Raw genomic sequence first — 16,202 nt, forward strand, 5'->3', positions numbered from 1 at the left:
TAGAAAAAAAGACGTTTATTCTCAGTAGCCAGAGAGAATATAGACCCTCCTGTCTCCAGGAAAAAAGGGTACAGAACAAAGAAACACAGGTTCTTATATACTATTTTTGACTTCATCTATTTACATCATATAGGCATTATCCATCACCAATTAGTGTCAAAAAAGTCTTACTTTGCACTTTACTAAAAGCTACTTTTGCATTTTCCTAAAATATAGACTACTTTCAAGACCTCTGACCCTCCATTAGGCCTTATCTAAGGAATTCCCATCTAGGCTGTCAGGGATCCATTAATTAAGGAATTCCCCCCTACCTTAGCTTGTCAGAGAGACATTAGTACTCCTACATGGCGCCAGGTCTTATCTTGACATCCCAAAAAGCCTTAATTTGTCTTTTGTCCATTAGCTTATCTATTCTTGTTGACACTTAACATATGTCTCTGGCACTTAGGGTGAACTTTGGTCTCTGCTTCTGGGGAGACAGTTATTTGCTGAGCAGAGTGTATTTTGGGGCTATATGCACACAATCTGCTTGTGATTACATTTTTCCTTTTCCTATTTCTAATATGATTACATTCAATGTATAGTTTCCAATACAAGTATTATATTTTCCCAATACACCTTCATCAGCAGAAGCTGGGGCTAACAGCAGGAGCTCACCCCGACCCCCAGATTCAATCCACCAACCGTTCGGTCAGCAGGTTCATCAGCTCAGCAGTTTAATCCGCTGTCAAGTACTTATAGGGAAATAAATTCGACGTGCCTTGCTTCTAAATAGACCTACATAGAATAGCACTGAGTCACAAATCTCTTGATGGCATTCCTTGATCATTATGTCTCCTTTGCCAGCTCTAAGGCCAGAGACAGTTCAGGCATCTATCACATCATTGGCATTGTCTGCCTGGGCTATGAAATTAGCGGTCCTGATTCAACTTGTGCCTATCACCACTTTGTGACTGGAGGGCCTTGGAGAGTTTCAAGTCTCTCAAGTGATTCCTGAAGACAGAAAATCTTTGATCACCATTCAGTGTAACGAGACATACTGTGAAAGTACGATAACCTGTTTTGTCTTGTACGGCCTTTTCCAAGTCCTTCTGCAGGCGGAGTACTTTTGCTTTGATGGAAGCTTGTCTCCTCTCTTTTTCAATAAGGCTTGTAGCATCTTCCTCCTTTCATAGGAAGGAAGATTTAGAAATTCAATTTAGAGGGGAAAGGATATGTGGGTGCAAAAATAGATCTCTAGTCAAAGTGTCAGCACTCAGTGAGTACTTGAAGTGTTGACATCACTGGCACAAAGTGACGTGTGTTGACTGTGTTTCAGTCAGTGGTTTCTTAATGCATTACAAAACATTTCAGTTGTTGCTCTGGATTACAAAAGAACTGTCAGGTAGAGTAGGTTCCTCAGCAATACTCATCATGATTTTCTACAGATTAAAGAAATGAAACCATATCCTTTCAACTGATGTGGACAGTAGTGATTTTAATTGTTCATTTCCTATGTGGACTGCATTCTTGAAAGCTTGTTGATTTATTGTTGTAAATTTGTGTTTTTGTTTTGATTTTATATTGTGATGTTGGGCAAGGCCCCATGTGAGCCGCCCCGAGTCCCTTCGGGGAGATGGGGCAGGGTACAAGAATAAATTATTATTATTATTATTATTATTATTATTATTATTATTATTATTATTATCATCATCATCATCATTATTATTATTGTAGGGCAGCAAAATGTCAAACCAAGTTCCATCTGAACTCTTCTAAAGTGATCTGGCAGCAGATCCACTGCTACAAGCATCAACTCTCCTGTCCGTAAATCCTTCTGTCTCCAGATTGGCATAAAGGGGACAAGCTGATATGACTTAGACCACCTGTCCCCAATCTGGTGTCTAACATAGCTGGCAAATGGGAACCATGACAAATCTGTTTGCCATCCACCCTACGACCTAAACAATACCAATTCCGTGTGTTTTCGAAGGCTTTCATGGCCAGGATCACAGGGTTGTTGTATGTTTTCTGGGCTGTATGGCCATGTTCTAGAAGTATTCTCTCCTGATGTTTCGCCCACATCTATGGTAGGCATCCTCAGAGGTTGTGAGGTATGGCGAAGCTAAGCAAGGAAGGTTTATATAGATATCTGTGGAAAGTCCAGGGTGAGAGAAGAACTCAACAGAAAACTCAACTTCAACAGAAAGGAGGAAACCATGAAAATGAACAAAATCTGGCTACCAGTATTAAAAAACTCAAAAATGAGAACAGTAAATAAGAAGCAACACTCTGAAAACAGAGGAGTTCCAGACATAAATCAACCAGGGGCAGCTAACGACTCTAAACAAAGGATGCCCCCAGACAGAAAGAAGCCAGGAGATGAATCTATTCAATGCTAATTAAGGTGATTAACTACAACATTCACACTGGCCTCCAACTGACAAGAGTTCTTCTCTCACCCTTTACTTTCCATAAATATATATACAGTGTTCCCTCACTACTTCGCTGTTCACCTTTCGTGGATTCGCTCTTTTGCGGTTTTTCAATAAACACTAAAAGACTATTACAAATCATAAAAATTACAATTTACAGCCCAAGGAAGGGAGGGATGAGAAGCTAAAAGGAGAGAAAAGGAGCCCAAGCGGCAACGGGAGGAGAAGAAGGGGATTTATCAACACACGATTGGTTGATAAAGACTTAAAATAGTGTATGACTACTAAAAGAATGTATAAATATTAAAATAAATATCGTGTCCCTACTTTGCGGACTTTCACTTATTGCGGGTGGTCCTGGAACCTAACCCGCGCAATAAGTGAGGGAACACTGTAAACCTTCCTTGCTTAGTTTCTCCATACCTCACAACTCTGAGGATGCCTACCATAGATGTGGGCAAAACGTCAGGAGAGAATACTTCTGGAACATGGCCATACAGCCTGGAAAACATACAACAACCTTATTACCAATTCCATTTCAAAGTATCTAGACATAGAAGCTATAACAGAGTAAGTATGCTACTATTTATCTCACACATATGTATCCTCAAGTCAGCTGATTTATGGAAAATCTATCATGGTTTTCTTAGCAAGGCTTATTAATAGAAGTGTGATTTGCACAAGGTCAGAACAGGGATTCGAATTCTGGTCTCTTAGTCCACAGTCAGACTATTATACAATGTTGGCCCCTAACCAACCTGCATGGTGTTAAATTGCTATTATCAGTATAAAAGAATGTGACGCAAGGTTTATGATCAAGATAGAAATATAAAAAATTCCCAAGAGGACCACCAGTTCTGCTAGAAATTCATCATTATGAGATTTTTTAAAAGAAGCAGGCATCCAATAAAAAGATTCAAAAGCATAAAGGGTTTTTTAAAAAAATCCCTGCAGGTACTCAATGGGACAGAAAAATTGATTCAGAAGCTATGAAATGCTGAACCTGCATTTATGGAGACACCTAATTCTATCAGGCTCAGAAATTGTACTGAACTTGCTTGTAAGTTTTGTACATGTTTGTTAAGTCATTTCCCCACAACTCTGTAGGACAAGGATGGAGAACATTTTTGGTCTGATAACGAGGCGTTCTTTCACACTACACAGTTATAACACTATAATTATTGCTCAATCTTGGGATTTGCAGCCTGCGGGCCACTTAAAATTATCAGTACAAGAGAGCAGCTCTAGTACTTCAATCAAACTACAAACCCAAGTGTAATGAAGTACGAATTTTTGGTTTACAAATCTTATGTTTAATTGTGTGTTTGTGTTTTTTAAAAGGGTAAGTATGATAGTTATAGCTTCTCTGCACTCAGAGGCTGGTTGCCATGGAGAAGTAGGTGGAGCTAACTGCCATTTTGCTGAAGAAGTACAGAGTTTAAAAAAGTCAGTCAGTCTGTGCCCTGAGGAGGTACAGAAAAGACTTGATCCTAGGTTGAGGGGATCAAGGGAGACTCGTTTAGTCATTTTGAGTCAGATTAAAATAAGTCTGGTGAATTATTTAATGTAGTCTGTGTCCTAGTAAGGAACAGAGTATCTGTGATTGCATATCACAGGGGTGACTGTGGTTTTAAAGATACAGAGAAAGAAGTGACACTTTAGAGAGTTTGAATCATCTTATTCTAACATTCTAACTGTTAAATAAAATACCTCCAAGGAGAAGGACAGGTTGCTTACCTGTAACCGTGTTTCTTCGAGTGTACTCTGTGAATTCACACTAATGGAGAACGCTGCGCCTGCGCAGGCTCCAACGGATACTCTTCCAAGCTAAAGTTTGAAATTTGGCGGTAACCCCGCCTCTCTCCCCAGAGGGTATAAAGGGCGCCCTCCGTGCCCGCTCTCCAGTTCCTACGCCGCAAAGGCAGCGAGAAAGGGAGAGGTTTGCATGTGGGGAAGGAAGGGCGGGATTGTGTGAATTCACAGAGTACACTCGAAGAAACACGGTTACAGGTAAGCAACCTGTCCTTTTTCTTTGTGTACTCTGTGAATGCACACTAATGGAGACTAGCAAGCTGAGGTGTAGGTAGGTGGGATAGCAAACCCGATAACCAGTCTAGTGTCCAAACAACACATTTATTGAGCACAAGGTGCAAAAACAAGCAAGTGCAACAGTCAAAGAATACAATGCAACAGCATATAGTGCAAAAAACAAAAACAAAAACCCGATCCTTGTTATTAGGACCCAGAACACAATCACAACATTGTATGAGAGTGATAGTCTGTAAGAAAATACAGAGGTAAGTATAGACCCATTTCCTGAAAACAGAGGTAGAGGTATTCATGAAATACATTTCAGTGCAGTGGGTAAGTATAGTACACAAGCACTACGTTAATGAACCCATGAACATATCGTGTACATAAAGGCTGAATGACAGCGGTCAGCTTGTAAGAAGGATAACCAGAAAAACTGGTTTTGAGTAAGGCAACAACGTTAGGCAAGGCAGGAGGAAAGGATAGACCTGGCAAAGGCCGAGTCCTTGAGGTTCTTTGAGTCCATCCTGTAGTGTGAAACAAAGGTGGATGGAGTGGACCAGATAGCCGCTCGACAGATGGAGTTGAGAGGGACGCCCCTCAGGAAGGCAGTAGAGGTGGAAAGGCCCCTCGTTGATCTAGGGCGGATCGAAGGGGGGGGGTTGGCGTTTAGCCAGCTGGTAAGCGAGTTCGATAGTCTGAGCAATCCAGTGTGAGAGTCTTTGAGAAGAAAGTGGTTTGCCCAGCTTATGGGTAGCGTAAGCCACAAACAGTCTAGGTGACTTACGTATGTCCTTAGTCCTGTCTTTGTAGAAAAGGAGGGCTCTCCTGACATCCAGGAGATGAAGTCTCCGCTCCAAAGAAGAAGAAGGATTAGGAAAGAAAGCAGGAAGTATTATGTCCTGGTTAAGGTGAAAAGCAGAGACCACCTTAGGTAGGAAGGTGATGTCCGGGCGAAGAACAGCCCTGTCGTGGTGGAAACGGAGGTAGGGTTCGTCCACCCGAAGAGCAGCCAGTTCCGAAGGCCTGCGCGCAGAGGTGATAGCGATTAGGAAGGCAGTCTTCCAAGAGAGAAGGTGAAGGTCTGCAGAGGCCATAGGTTCAAAGGGAGCTGAAGCTAGTTGAGAAAGGACGAGTTCGAGGCTCCATCCGGGAGTCGGAGGTTGAACTTGAGGGTGCAGGTTGTTGTAACCTCGAAGAAAGGTCTTAATGAGGTTGTTAGAAAAGAGAGAGGGTTGTCCCTGACGTTGGAAATGCCAGGAGAGAGCAGCGAGATAGGATTTTATCGAGGCCAGAGAGAGTTGACGATCCGCAAGAGAAAGTAGGAAGTCCAGGACCAGCGGGATCGAAGTAGAGGCGGGATTGACGTGTCGGTCCCGAAGGAAAGTTTGGAATTTTGCAAGCTTGTAAGCATAGGCCCTTGACGTGGCCGGCTTATGGGCGGCACGAAGGATCGCCTGCAGGTCTGGGTGGAGAGAATTTAAGGAAGTATCCTCCAGGCAGTCATGTGTAGGGACGGGACGTCGGGGTGGAGGACCTGTCCCTTCTGTGAAGATAGTAGATGAGGGAGAGTTGGGAGAGTGCGGGGAGGATCCGCACACATCCGGAGTAGATTTGGGTACCACGGCTGGCGTGGCCATGCAGGGGCGATCAGGATGGCCAATGTTGGCGTTAGATAGAGTCTCTCTATTACCCTCGAGATGAGAGGGAAGGGAGGAAAAAGATAGACGGGCTCGAGGGTCCAGTCGAGGAGAAACGCGTCTCCGAGACAGCCCGGAGTCGAGTTTGGAGGTAGTCTCGCTCCGAAGCGAGGAAGTTGAGCATTTGAGGGGGAGGCAAAAAAGTCCAGAGCTGGCCAGCCCCAATCGTCGAAGACGGATTTCAGGATTTCGGGATCGAGACGCCACTCATGGGGGGAGGTTGTTATTCTGCTTAGAGAGTCTGCTAGCGTGTTTTGAGCCCCCGGAAGGTGAACCGCCGACAGGGTTATGTGTCTCGCTATGCACCATAGCCAAATGTCCATCGAGAGAGTCATCAGTTTTCTCGAGCCCATACCCCCTTGTTTGTTGATGTAGGACATAGCTACTACGTTGTCCGTTTGTATCAGAACAGTCTTGTGGGGAAGAAAGCGAGCAAACGCCCAGAGGGCTTTGAAGATTGATAACAGTTCTAGAAAGTTTATGTGGTGAGACTTCTCTTGGATGGACCAAAGGTCCCTGACGGTGAGGTTTGACATGTGGGCTCCCCACGCAAAATTGGAGGCGTCGGTCGTGATGGTGACTGACGGGAGGGAGGGATGGAAGGGAAGTCCCACACAAACGTTCGCTGGGTCCTGCCACCAACGAAGGGAGAGGCGAACCTGGTTCGGTACCGTGAGAAACATTGAGCTCAGATGCCGATGGGGTTTGAAAGAGTCTATAAACCATCTTTGGAGAGGTCTGAGACGTAGTCTGGCGAAAGGAGTAACCATGACCGTGGAGGCCATGTGACCCAGAAGAACTTGGACAGAGTGGGCTCGGATCCTGCGGTTGCGGAGGAGGAGAGAAAGGTGTTGTTGAAGGGCTAGGAACCTGTCCTTCGGTAGGGAGGCGGTTTCCGCGATGGAGTTGAAGAGAGCTCCGATGAAGCGGATCTCTGTGGCCGGGAGGAGTTGGGACTTTGAGACATTCAACTGAAGGCCCAGCCGTTGTAGAAGAGAAAGAGCTTGAGAGACGTGGTTTTGAAGGGATGAGGGGTCGGACGCGACAATCATCCAATCGTCCAAATAAGGAAAGACCATTATGCCCTGTTTTCTGAGGTGCGCTGCCACCACGGCGACCACCTTCGTAAAGACCCTTGGGGCCGTGACGAGGCCGAAAGGGAGAACTGTGAACTGGTAAGACTGTCCCAGGAGCTTGAAGGAAAGGAAGCGTCTGTGGGTTCGACGCACCGAGACGTGGAAATACGCATCGCGTAAGTCTATAGAGGCAAAGTAGTCTCCGTGTCAGAGCATCGGGAGAATGGAGGCCACCGAGACCATTCGAAATTTTGAAGGCAGAATGAAGAGGTTTAGGGCTCGCAGGTCGAGGATAGGCCGAAGACCTCCGCCCCGTTTGGGAACCGTAAAGTATCTCGAGAAGAAACCTCGAGTGTCCTGCTCGGAAGGAGAAGGCTGGATTGCGCCCTTCGCCAGAAGGGAGTCGACCTCGGAGCATATTTCCGGTGAAGGGTCGGTGTGGAGGATGTGACCCGTGGGGGGCAAAGTTTCGAATTCCAAGGCATAGCCGTCTCTGACAATGCGAAGAACCCAGGCATCTGAGGTGATAGACTCCCATTCGCGGTAGAAAGGAGCTAGGCGATCGAGGAAAGAGCAGAGAGGAAGGATCTGGTCGGGGCCTAGGAACGGCATGGCAGTGGCAGTAGTAGTGAAGGTAGAAAAGTCTCCGAGAGAGTGGGCGTCAGGCCCGTCGTTGGGGTTGTGGCATAGCTGCAGCACCCTTGCCCCGACCTTTCGGGACCTGGTGCTGACGGCGAGGTTGTTGCTGATGACTGTGGTGACTCGAGCTCGACGAGCGTCGAAACGGCTGGTGACGAAAAGGCTGAGGGTAGCGACGGTACCGTTGCGGGAACCATCGGGTCCGCTGAGCCTGAGGTTGATCGGTCCCGCACTTTGTTGCGAGAATCTTGAAGTCGTGATTGGACTTCAGTTTGTCATCAGTACCAGAATTGAAAAGGCCCTGGGTGTCGAAAGGAAGGTCTTCGATCACTTGTCGAGAGGAAGAAGAGAGTCCTGAGGACCAAAGCCATGCATGCCGTCTGATCGCGACTGCGTGGGCAATCATTTTTCCGGCGGTATCACCGGTATGTTTAGCCATTTGAATTTGGTGGTGTGCGAGGGAGTCCGCCTCCTGTTGGAGGGTCGAAAGGACTGACCGGTCTTCGTCATAAAGTTTGGCGAAGAAAGGTTGGGCTTTTTCTCAGAGGATCTGTTGATAAGCGCCCATGCAGGCCCCGTAGTTCGCCATGCGGCAAAGGAGGAGAGCGCCGGAGTACAGCTTGCGGCCTACCGCATCGAATCGTTTACTTTCCCTGTCGGCAGGGGAGTTGGACTGTCGACCCGACGATTGGGAGGCCTTTACCACCATGGAGTTTGGGTCAGGGTGATGCTTGAGCCATTCCAAGGCTTCGTCATCGGTTCGGTACCAGGCCTCTATTTTCTTAGAGGTTGGAGGTATCGAAGATGCCTGGATTACGTCCAGGAGGTATGGAAGAAAAAGCAGCAAGGTGGCTGGCGGGGCTTGGGCTTGGACCCTCTTGAAAACGGGGTCGGTAACAGCCTTTGAGGTTTGCTTAATTTCCATCCCCAGAGCGTCTGCCATTCTGACCATCTGGTCAGAGAAAGCCCGGATATTATCCGTCGGGGAAGGTGGGTCGACCTCGTAGGCGTCGTGAGGCGGGGAGAGGTCGAGACCGAGAGAGACAACGGAGGCGGAGAGGATCGACTCGGGGTGTTCGATATCGGGGTCATCCTCCTCAGGCCCTTGAGGGGACCGGGGAGGAGAAACAAGCACAGAGTCCTGATGAGGTATCACCTCAGGAGCAGTGGGAGCCGGCTATGGACGAACGCCCTTGGACGCGGAAGCCTGGGCAGCACGGGCTAAACGCGTCATCTGTCTACCCCTCTCAGGTGTTTGAGCCGGGGGAAAAAGTTCTTGTCGAGCCGGAAGATGAGATGGTGCCGGCTGGGGAGCCTTAATAACTGTCCTGACCGACCGGTCGGGGGAGGCTTGAGCGTCCGCATCCGAGGACTGACCATGAGGAGAGGAAGAGGAGCGGAGGCGTTGTGCTGGTTGGATAGGAGAGGATCTCCTAGAGGAAGCCACAGAGGAGGGGACGTCCTTCTTCGAAGACGCTGAGGAGGACGACCTCTGGATCATTCATTTCTTTGCTGGAGGTTGCTTCGACGCGACCCTCAGCGATTTTCCCGGCGTCGGGGGGATCGGGCACACAGCTGCCGAGTCAGATTGGGCCCGTCTGGATTCCTCCTGAGCCCTCTTGAAGGCAATCTTCATGGCGGAAGAAGATGGCGGCGAAGCCAGGCGGGATCGAGTGGAAATGGCCGAAGCCACCGAACTCGAAGTCGATGAAGGGCCCATTTTGCCCGACCGGGTGGAAACCGTAGCGGTGGTCACCGTACAGGGCGGTTTGGCCGGTTTTGGTCTCGAAGTTTTCGAGGTTTTGGATGATACCGACGGAGCAGGCCTGGACGCCATCGAGGCCAAGGTGGAAGTAGAAGCCTAAGGAGCAAGAGTTTTTTCGTAAAGAGCTGCGCGGAGTCTCGCAGCTCTATTTCTTCGGGCCTGAGCTGTAAAGGCCAGGCAAAAGCGGCAGGTACCGACGACGTAGCTTTCGCCGAGACAGAAAAGGCACTTAGCGTGACCGTCGGAATCTGGAATCTTAGCGGCACACTGAGTGCACCGCTTAAAACGTGTGGTCGACATAAGAACGAAGAGTCCGAAGTGAGCTTTGCAGCGGAAAAAAAGGAACTGGAGAGCGGGCGCGGAGGGCGCCCTTTATACCCTCTGGGGAGAGGGGCGGGGTTACCGCCAAATTTCAAACTTTAGCTTGGAAGAGTATCCGCTGGAGCCTGCGCAGGCGCAGCGTTCTCCATTAGTGTGCGTTCACAGAGTACACGAAGAAAAAACTATATTGTAATCACTAAGCTTTGTGCCTGAATAAACTTGTTCTTGTTTTTCCAACATCGAAGCCTCTGTCATATATATATATTATAAACCAAATTACATTACCATCTAAAGGAAATAAGAAGAAAGAAAAGAAAGTAAAAGGTCTCCTCCCTGAGTCTTTGGTGGCTGTATCTTTACAAAGTGGTGGCAGCGTTATTAGATCCTTTACAATTGGTGGCAAGCGGTAGGATTAAAAATTTTCCCCCCTGCCTAAAAGAACCTTTAGTTATTCAATAGCAACTCCTTTACACCAAGGATTCTACTGGACATCACCATAGCAGTTACAGGGGGATCATAGTGCTATAACTGTAGTGTTAAAGGGCTCTGATCATCATGGAAGCTTTCCGGGGACATCAGGTATTTCTGAGGCTAAAGGAAACGTGGTCCACTCATGATTTCACCTACCATTGATTTACATTATATAGATAATGTATATAATCAGTCATCACTTGAACCATATTGATGAACTGTGACTAGAAGGAGCTTTCTCTGTCCCAGGACTGGAGATTTTTTTTCCCAGTCAGTGAACAGATGGGGAAAATCTCATTCTTATCTCTAATTGGAGAAGTGCACTTCTTCAATTAGAACTGGCAGAGTAGAAGTATTAACTTTTGCTAGACTAGAGATTCCCATTCCCCCTAAAGAAGTATGACACCTACCCAAAACAAGATCAACACCTATATACCCCTCCCCGTTTTGTTTCTGAATGAAAATAGATTCCACAGATAAGGCAATTCTATTGGGGGAAGGAAAGATGAAACACATTATGAGTGCAACACCATGGTTAAGTAGAATGAAAAGTTACAATGCTGAACAAACTGTTCTCTGTTGCTGTTGTATTTTTATAGCCATGACACTGGATTGCAATGTATAGGGAGGCACAGAAGAGAACAATCAGAAAACCAATTCCACCGTATCTTCTCTCTCCATGGACTTTTGTTTGATTTATCGCTTTGTTTCCTGCATGGCATCATGCATTGATTTATGACTAATCCTTTATGAAACAAACACAACATTGATATTGAAATAACTGCAAACCCTTTGAAGATGTGGTCTATGGCTCAGTTATTGATTAAAATGTTTTTACTTTGGGGACTAATTGAACTTGCATTCTTTATTATCCATCTAAACGTGATTGCAAGAGGGTTTTTTTTAATGAAAAAGAACAAAACAAAACATACCTAGCTAATTAAAACATCCGCAACCTCAAGTCTTAGCAATCTCATGGTACATACCTATCAATACAATCCTCAGTGTTTTGACCCACTTTTTCAGACTTTTATCTTATGTCTCTGGCCATGAATATGAACCATGGATGAAGCTCTGTGCATATAAATACTCTTTTGGTGTTTCTTCATGATTAAATTCAATTACAGTGTGTATCAATCAATTTATATGTTATATTACTGAGCAATGTTCTGCTAATCTTACATATGAATAGACAAGCACACAAGTTACGGACATGTAAATCTGAAATGGACACATGGAATAGTTCCATGTCTAAGAGCTTGCATTTTCTATGAATTATGCCCAAAGAAGAAAAAGACAGAGAGAGAGGCTGAATATATAGATACAGAAAACTTAGTCCTTGGTCCTTGGTGTTATCCAGAGGAGAAAATACAGTCAGCCTTCCACATTTTCTGGGGTTAGGATGTACCCATCTCAGGTATTCCCAACAAGCTGACCCGTTCACACCATGCCAGTTAATTGGAATGGGAGTAAAGGAACTGGCTACTGATAACAGCCATCTGGACCATGCTTTGTTGCTTGCTGTCTGGGAATTGAATGTTAGCCATTAGGAGTAGACGGGGGGCCATGGGTTAGTTGTTTGATAGCGGGATTTAGTCAGAACTAGCTTCCTTTTCAACTTTGTAAGAAGGATCAATAAAGTTGTTTCCAAGGAGTTATCTTTGTGAGCCTGCTTTTGTATCCGAGATCTTCCAAGGCCAGACAGAAAGTGAAAAACTACAAATACAAAATTGATAGTATTTCAACCTGAGAGATCACCTCTCTAGAAATCTCTATATTTTCCAGTGTGACTATATTCTACTTCCAATGGAAATTGATATTAGAGTTACACTGAAGTACCTAGAGTTTTCTAGAGTTAACATTTTCATCAAATCTGCAAATAATCAAATCCACAACAGACAAAACTGCAAATGTGCAGGGCTCACTGTATATTTAGTCTCTATATGCAGTTTTATCTAGAGATTGAGCAGGTTATTGTTTTGGCTTGTAAGTCTCCAAATCCTTCAAGCAGCATAAACACCAGAATAATCCAAAAAACAACTTTTTTGAGTTTTGGAGGAAACTATGGGAACTAAAAAATATTTCCTGCTCTGCATAATACAAATTGTATAACAATGATTATGCCAGGATAATTCTGAGAGCTGTAGTCAGAGAAGTAACTTTACCAATCTCTAGTTTCTCCATAATACAGTAGAGTCTCACTTATCCAGCATTTGCTTATCCAACGTTCTGGATTATCCAACACATTTTTGTAGTCAATGTTTTCAATATATCGTGATTTTTGGGTGCTAAATTCATAAATACAGTAATTACTACGTAGCATTGCTGCATATTGAGCTACCTTTTCTGTCAAATTTGTTGTATAACATGATGTTTTGGTGCTTAATTTGTAAAATCATAACCTAATTTGATGTTTAATAGGCTTCTCCTTCATCTCTCCTTATTATCCAACATATTTGCTTATCCAACGTTCTGCCGGCCCGTTTATGTTGGATAAGTGAGACTCTACTGTATATCAGGTTCTATTTTGTAAGTGAATGTCAGCCAATCCCTACTGAAAGTAAAAGTACAGCACTGCTCTTGGTCCCTGTTAAGAATAGTAGCCTTCCACTGAGTGATGTGGTTCACTACAACATGATCCCACACCCACAGTGTATACTGAGACACTATATGCTTCCAAGGACTCCTGTAAAATTCATACAGTAGAGTCTCACTTATCCAAGCTAAACGGGCCGGCAGAACCTTGGATAAGCGAATATCTTGGATAATAAGGAGGGATTAAGGAAAAACCTATTAAACATCAAATTAGGTTATGATTTTACAAATTAAGCACCAAAACATCATGTTATACAACAAATTTGACAGAAAAAGTAGCTCAATACGCAGTAATGTTATGTTGTAATTACTGTATTTACGAATTTAGCACCAAAATATCACAATATATTGAAAACATTGACTACAAAAATGCATTGGATAATCCAGAACCTTGGATAAGCGAGTCTTGGATAAGTGAGACTCTACTGTATATGTAATTTCATTCAAGATTGCAGGAACATTAGAGGATACTTACATAATAGTCAGTTAGCAAGAATTCCACTTTGGTGTCTTCATTGGGGATGGACAGTTCTCTCACTAACGTCTGCACATCCTTGTCAGCGTCGGTCTTGCAGACAGCATTATGAGTTGTTGTGTGGCACTTGAATAGTAATAAATATAGTTAGATCGCAAATTAAACTCCCATTGTGTTTAACTGAAAGTGGTAAAGATTGTAAATATACCTACTGCAATTAGGTTTTCTCCAAAACTGGTAAGCTGCTGGCTATAACGATTTAACATACTGTACAGAAGATACAGTCTCTCCTTTTCAAGATCTAGAACACTCTGTTTAAAAGAAAAACATAATTTGAATAAATAGAAAAGTCAGTTTGTAACCATCAGGCTTTTCTGCTGGTTGCAAGAATATACAACCCTTACACAACCCCGTTGGAATAGTTCTGTAAATCATTTCAGGGATGCTAAAATGATACAATCACCAATTTTGCTTGATTAATATCCTCCGAACCAAGAATGCCTTTAAAAGATATATTTTGGAAGTAGAACTTGTGTTACTAACATACACATTTCTAATTATTACACAATGAAATTGTAGAAGTGCCAAAACATGTACAAACCGTAACTCATCCCAGCCCAAGGGTGTGTCTTTTGCACCAGGCTGCTTTTCATGGGTCACAGGGTTCTAGTAAAAAGCAAAGCCTATCTTGCTAGTCTTATGTTGGTTCACCCCAATTTAGATCCTGTTCCAAACCAGATCTACAATGCAGGATGGAACTACAGCATCCAGCTTCTGGTCAGTTATTTTAAAGAAAGTGGGCATTCACCAGCTCACTACTCCACTACTAAAGAGCTGTCAATATTTGCAAGGTTTAACATTTAGCAAAAATCCACATCTCTTTAATCTAGACTCCTTGTTACTATTTCTGCCAGAATGAATGGTCAGTGGACAGTACAGTAATCCTTGACAAAATAAAAGTTTGCTTTTGGGATTTTTTTTTTTTAGGATTCAAGTTATACATGGTGGAGTCCATGCATGGGGCCGGGCTGTGGTGCAGCTGGCTAGTAACCTGCTGCAATAAATCACTACTGACTGAGGTCAGGGTCGGGTTAAGCCCCCGACCATTAAATAGCCCAGCTTGCTGTTGACCTATGCAGCCCCGAAAGACAGTTGCATCTGTCAAGTAGGGAAATTTAGGTACGCTTTATGCGGGAGGCTAATTTAACTAATTTACAACATCATAAAAACTGCCAGCAAAACACGAGGAAAGGAATGAGGAAGTACAGCCACTAGTGGACAATGAAGCAACAGCTCCCCCTGTGGCCGGAATCGTGAAGCTGGGAAAAAAATGTTAAATGCCTCTGTGTCTGTCTATATATGTTGTTTGTCTGTTGGCATTGAATGTTTGCCATATATGTGTTCATCGTAATCCGCCCTGAGTCCCCTTCGGGGTGAGAAGGGCGGAATATAAATACTGTAAATAAATAAATAAATAAATAAATGCATAATCCATGGATACAGAAGACGAACTCTAACTTATAATGGGGAATGTGGGGAAGTCCTGCATGACTTCAAGAAGTCCTGCAAGAGCTTCAGATCTTACTTTGTCAAGATCTGAAGCTCTACTGAGACCTTTCCTTCCAAGGTTACACTCTTTTTCACAAAGTGGAAGCCCTGAAAGAAACTGGAAAGCGAGATTCACCTCCCTAACAGCTCATTGTGAATTCAGTAGTATGAGTAGTTAACTACGGACTGCAGCAAGTATTAGAGGAAAATGTGCTCTCCTATTTACAAGAGTTAAACGGTAAGGTTGCCAGTCCTTGTCCAGGTTTATGGACTGATCTTCCCCACAAAAGTCAAATAATCCTGTTAAGAAGTAGAAGTGGAATTAACATAGCATTATACACAGATATCTTTCTGGTGTGTGTTTGTGTGTGTGTGTGTGTGTGTGTGTGTGTGTGTGTGTATTTATAGCTACACAGCAATAGGTATATCCCAGTATGACAGAACTGTGCATTTGCCATCCTTTAATCCTCAATGTCCCAATCAATGACATTTAGAAGCATACAAACACTGCAAAAAATATAATCCTCAGGATCTGGATTGTGACAGCATGAGAGGCAAGAGGCGTCACAAATGTCAATGAAAATCCTGTGGAGCAAGGGATATTTTTCAAAAACATTGAAGGGCTTGGGAGATTAATTAAAAACACAATAATTAACATATTGGGTGCTTTCTGTCCTCATTGGTCATAAGACTGACAACTTCAGGAAGCCTCTTAGGAATTGGGTCTTTCTCATATACAACTATTTTCTTTATCTTGAAAACACTAATGAATGGTCTGTACTGAAGAGTAGCAGTGGGGTCTGTAGAGATATTTTCTTGGCTGAGAAAAATGACTCTAATCAGGTTGTAGAGGTTGTAGAGGAATCAGGATGGTTTAATGATAGATTAGCTAACATCAAGTCATTTTTTGCTTTTAAAAAATTGCAGATTCTTTGGGGAAAAAGTCCTGATTAATTCAGAGAACAGCTCTTGCATTTCTGATAGATCAAATAATCTGGACACTAGGGCCCTTTCTACGCTGCCATATAATCCAGATTATCAAAGCAGATAGTCCACATTCTCTGCTTTGAACTGGATTATATGAATCTACACTGCCATATAATCCAATTCAAAGCAGATAATCTGGATTTTATACGGCAGTGTAGAAGGGGCCTAGGTCTTCCAAGA

At 44.0% G+C, this 16,202-nt stretch overlaps 1 protein-coding gene across 2 annotated transcripts in view; it reads right to left on the minus strand.

The window, feature by feature from the left end:
- Positions 1–16,202, minus strand: part of nostrin (nitric oxide synthase trafficking) — a 59,838-nt gene that overhangs the window by 12,029 nt on the left and 31,607 nt on the right. For both annotated transcript variants that reach the window (XM_003216047.2, XM_016990678.2), the window contains exons 9-11: positions 13,700–13,798; positions 13,488–13,613; positions 1,058–1,166 (exon numbers count right to left, since the gene is read on the minus strand). In XM_003216047.2, the coding sequence (XP_003216095.2) occupies positions 1,058–1,166; positions 13,488–13,613; positions 13,700–13,798 (334 nt within the window). The remainder of the gene's footprint in view (positions 1–1,057; positions 1,167–13,487; positions 13,614–13,699; positions 13,799–16,202) is intronic.

This window comes from Anolis carolinensis, chromosome 1 (assembly GCF_035594765.1).
Source record: "Anolis carolinensis isolate JA03-04 chromosome 1, rAnoCar3.1.pri, whole genome shotgun sequence".
Classification (NCBI taxonomy): Eukaryota; Metazoa; Chordata; class Lepidosauria; order Squamata; family Dactyloidae; genus Anolis; species Anolis carolinensis.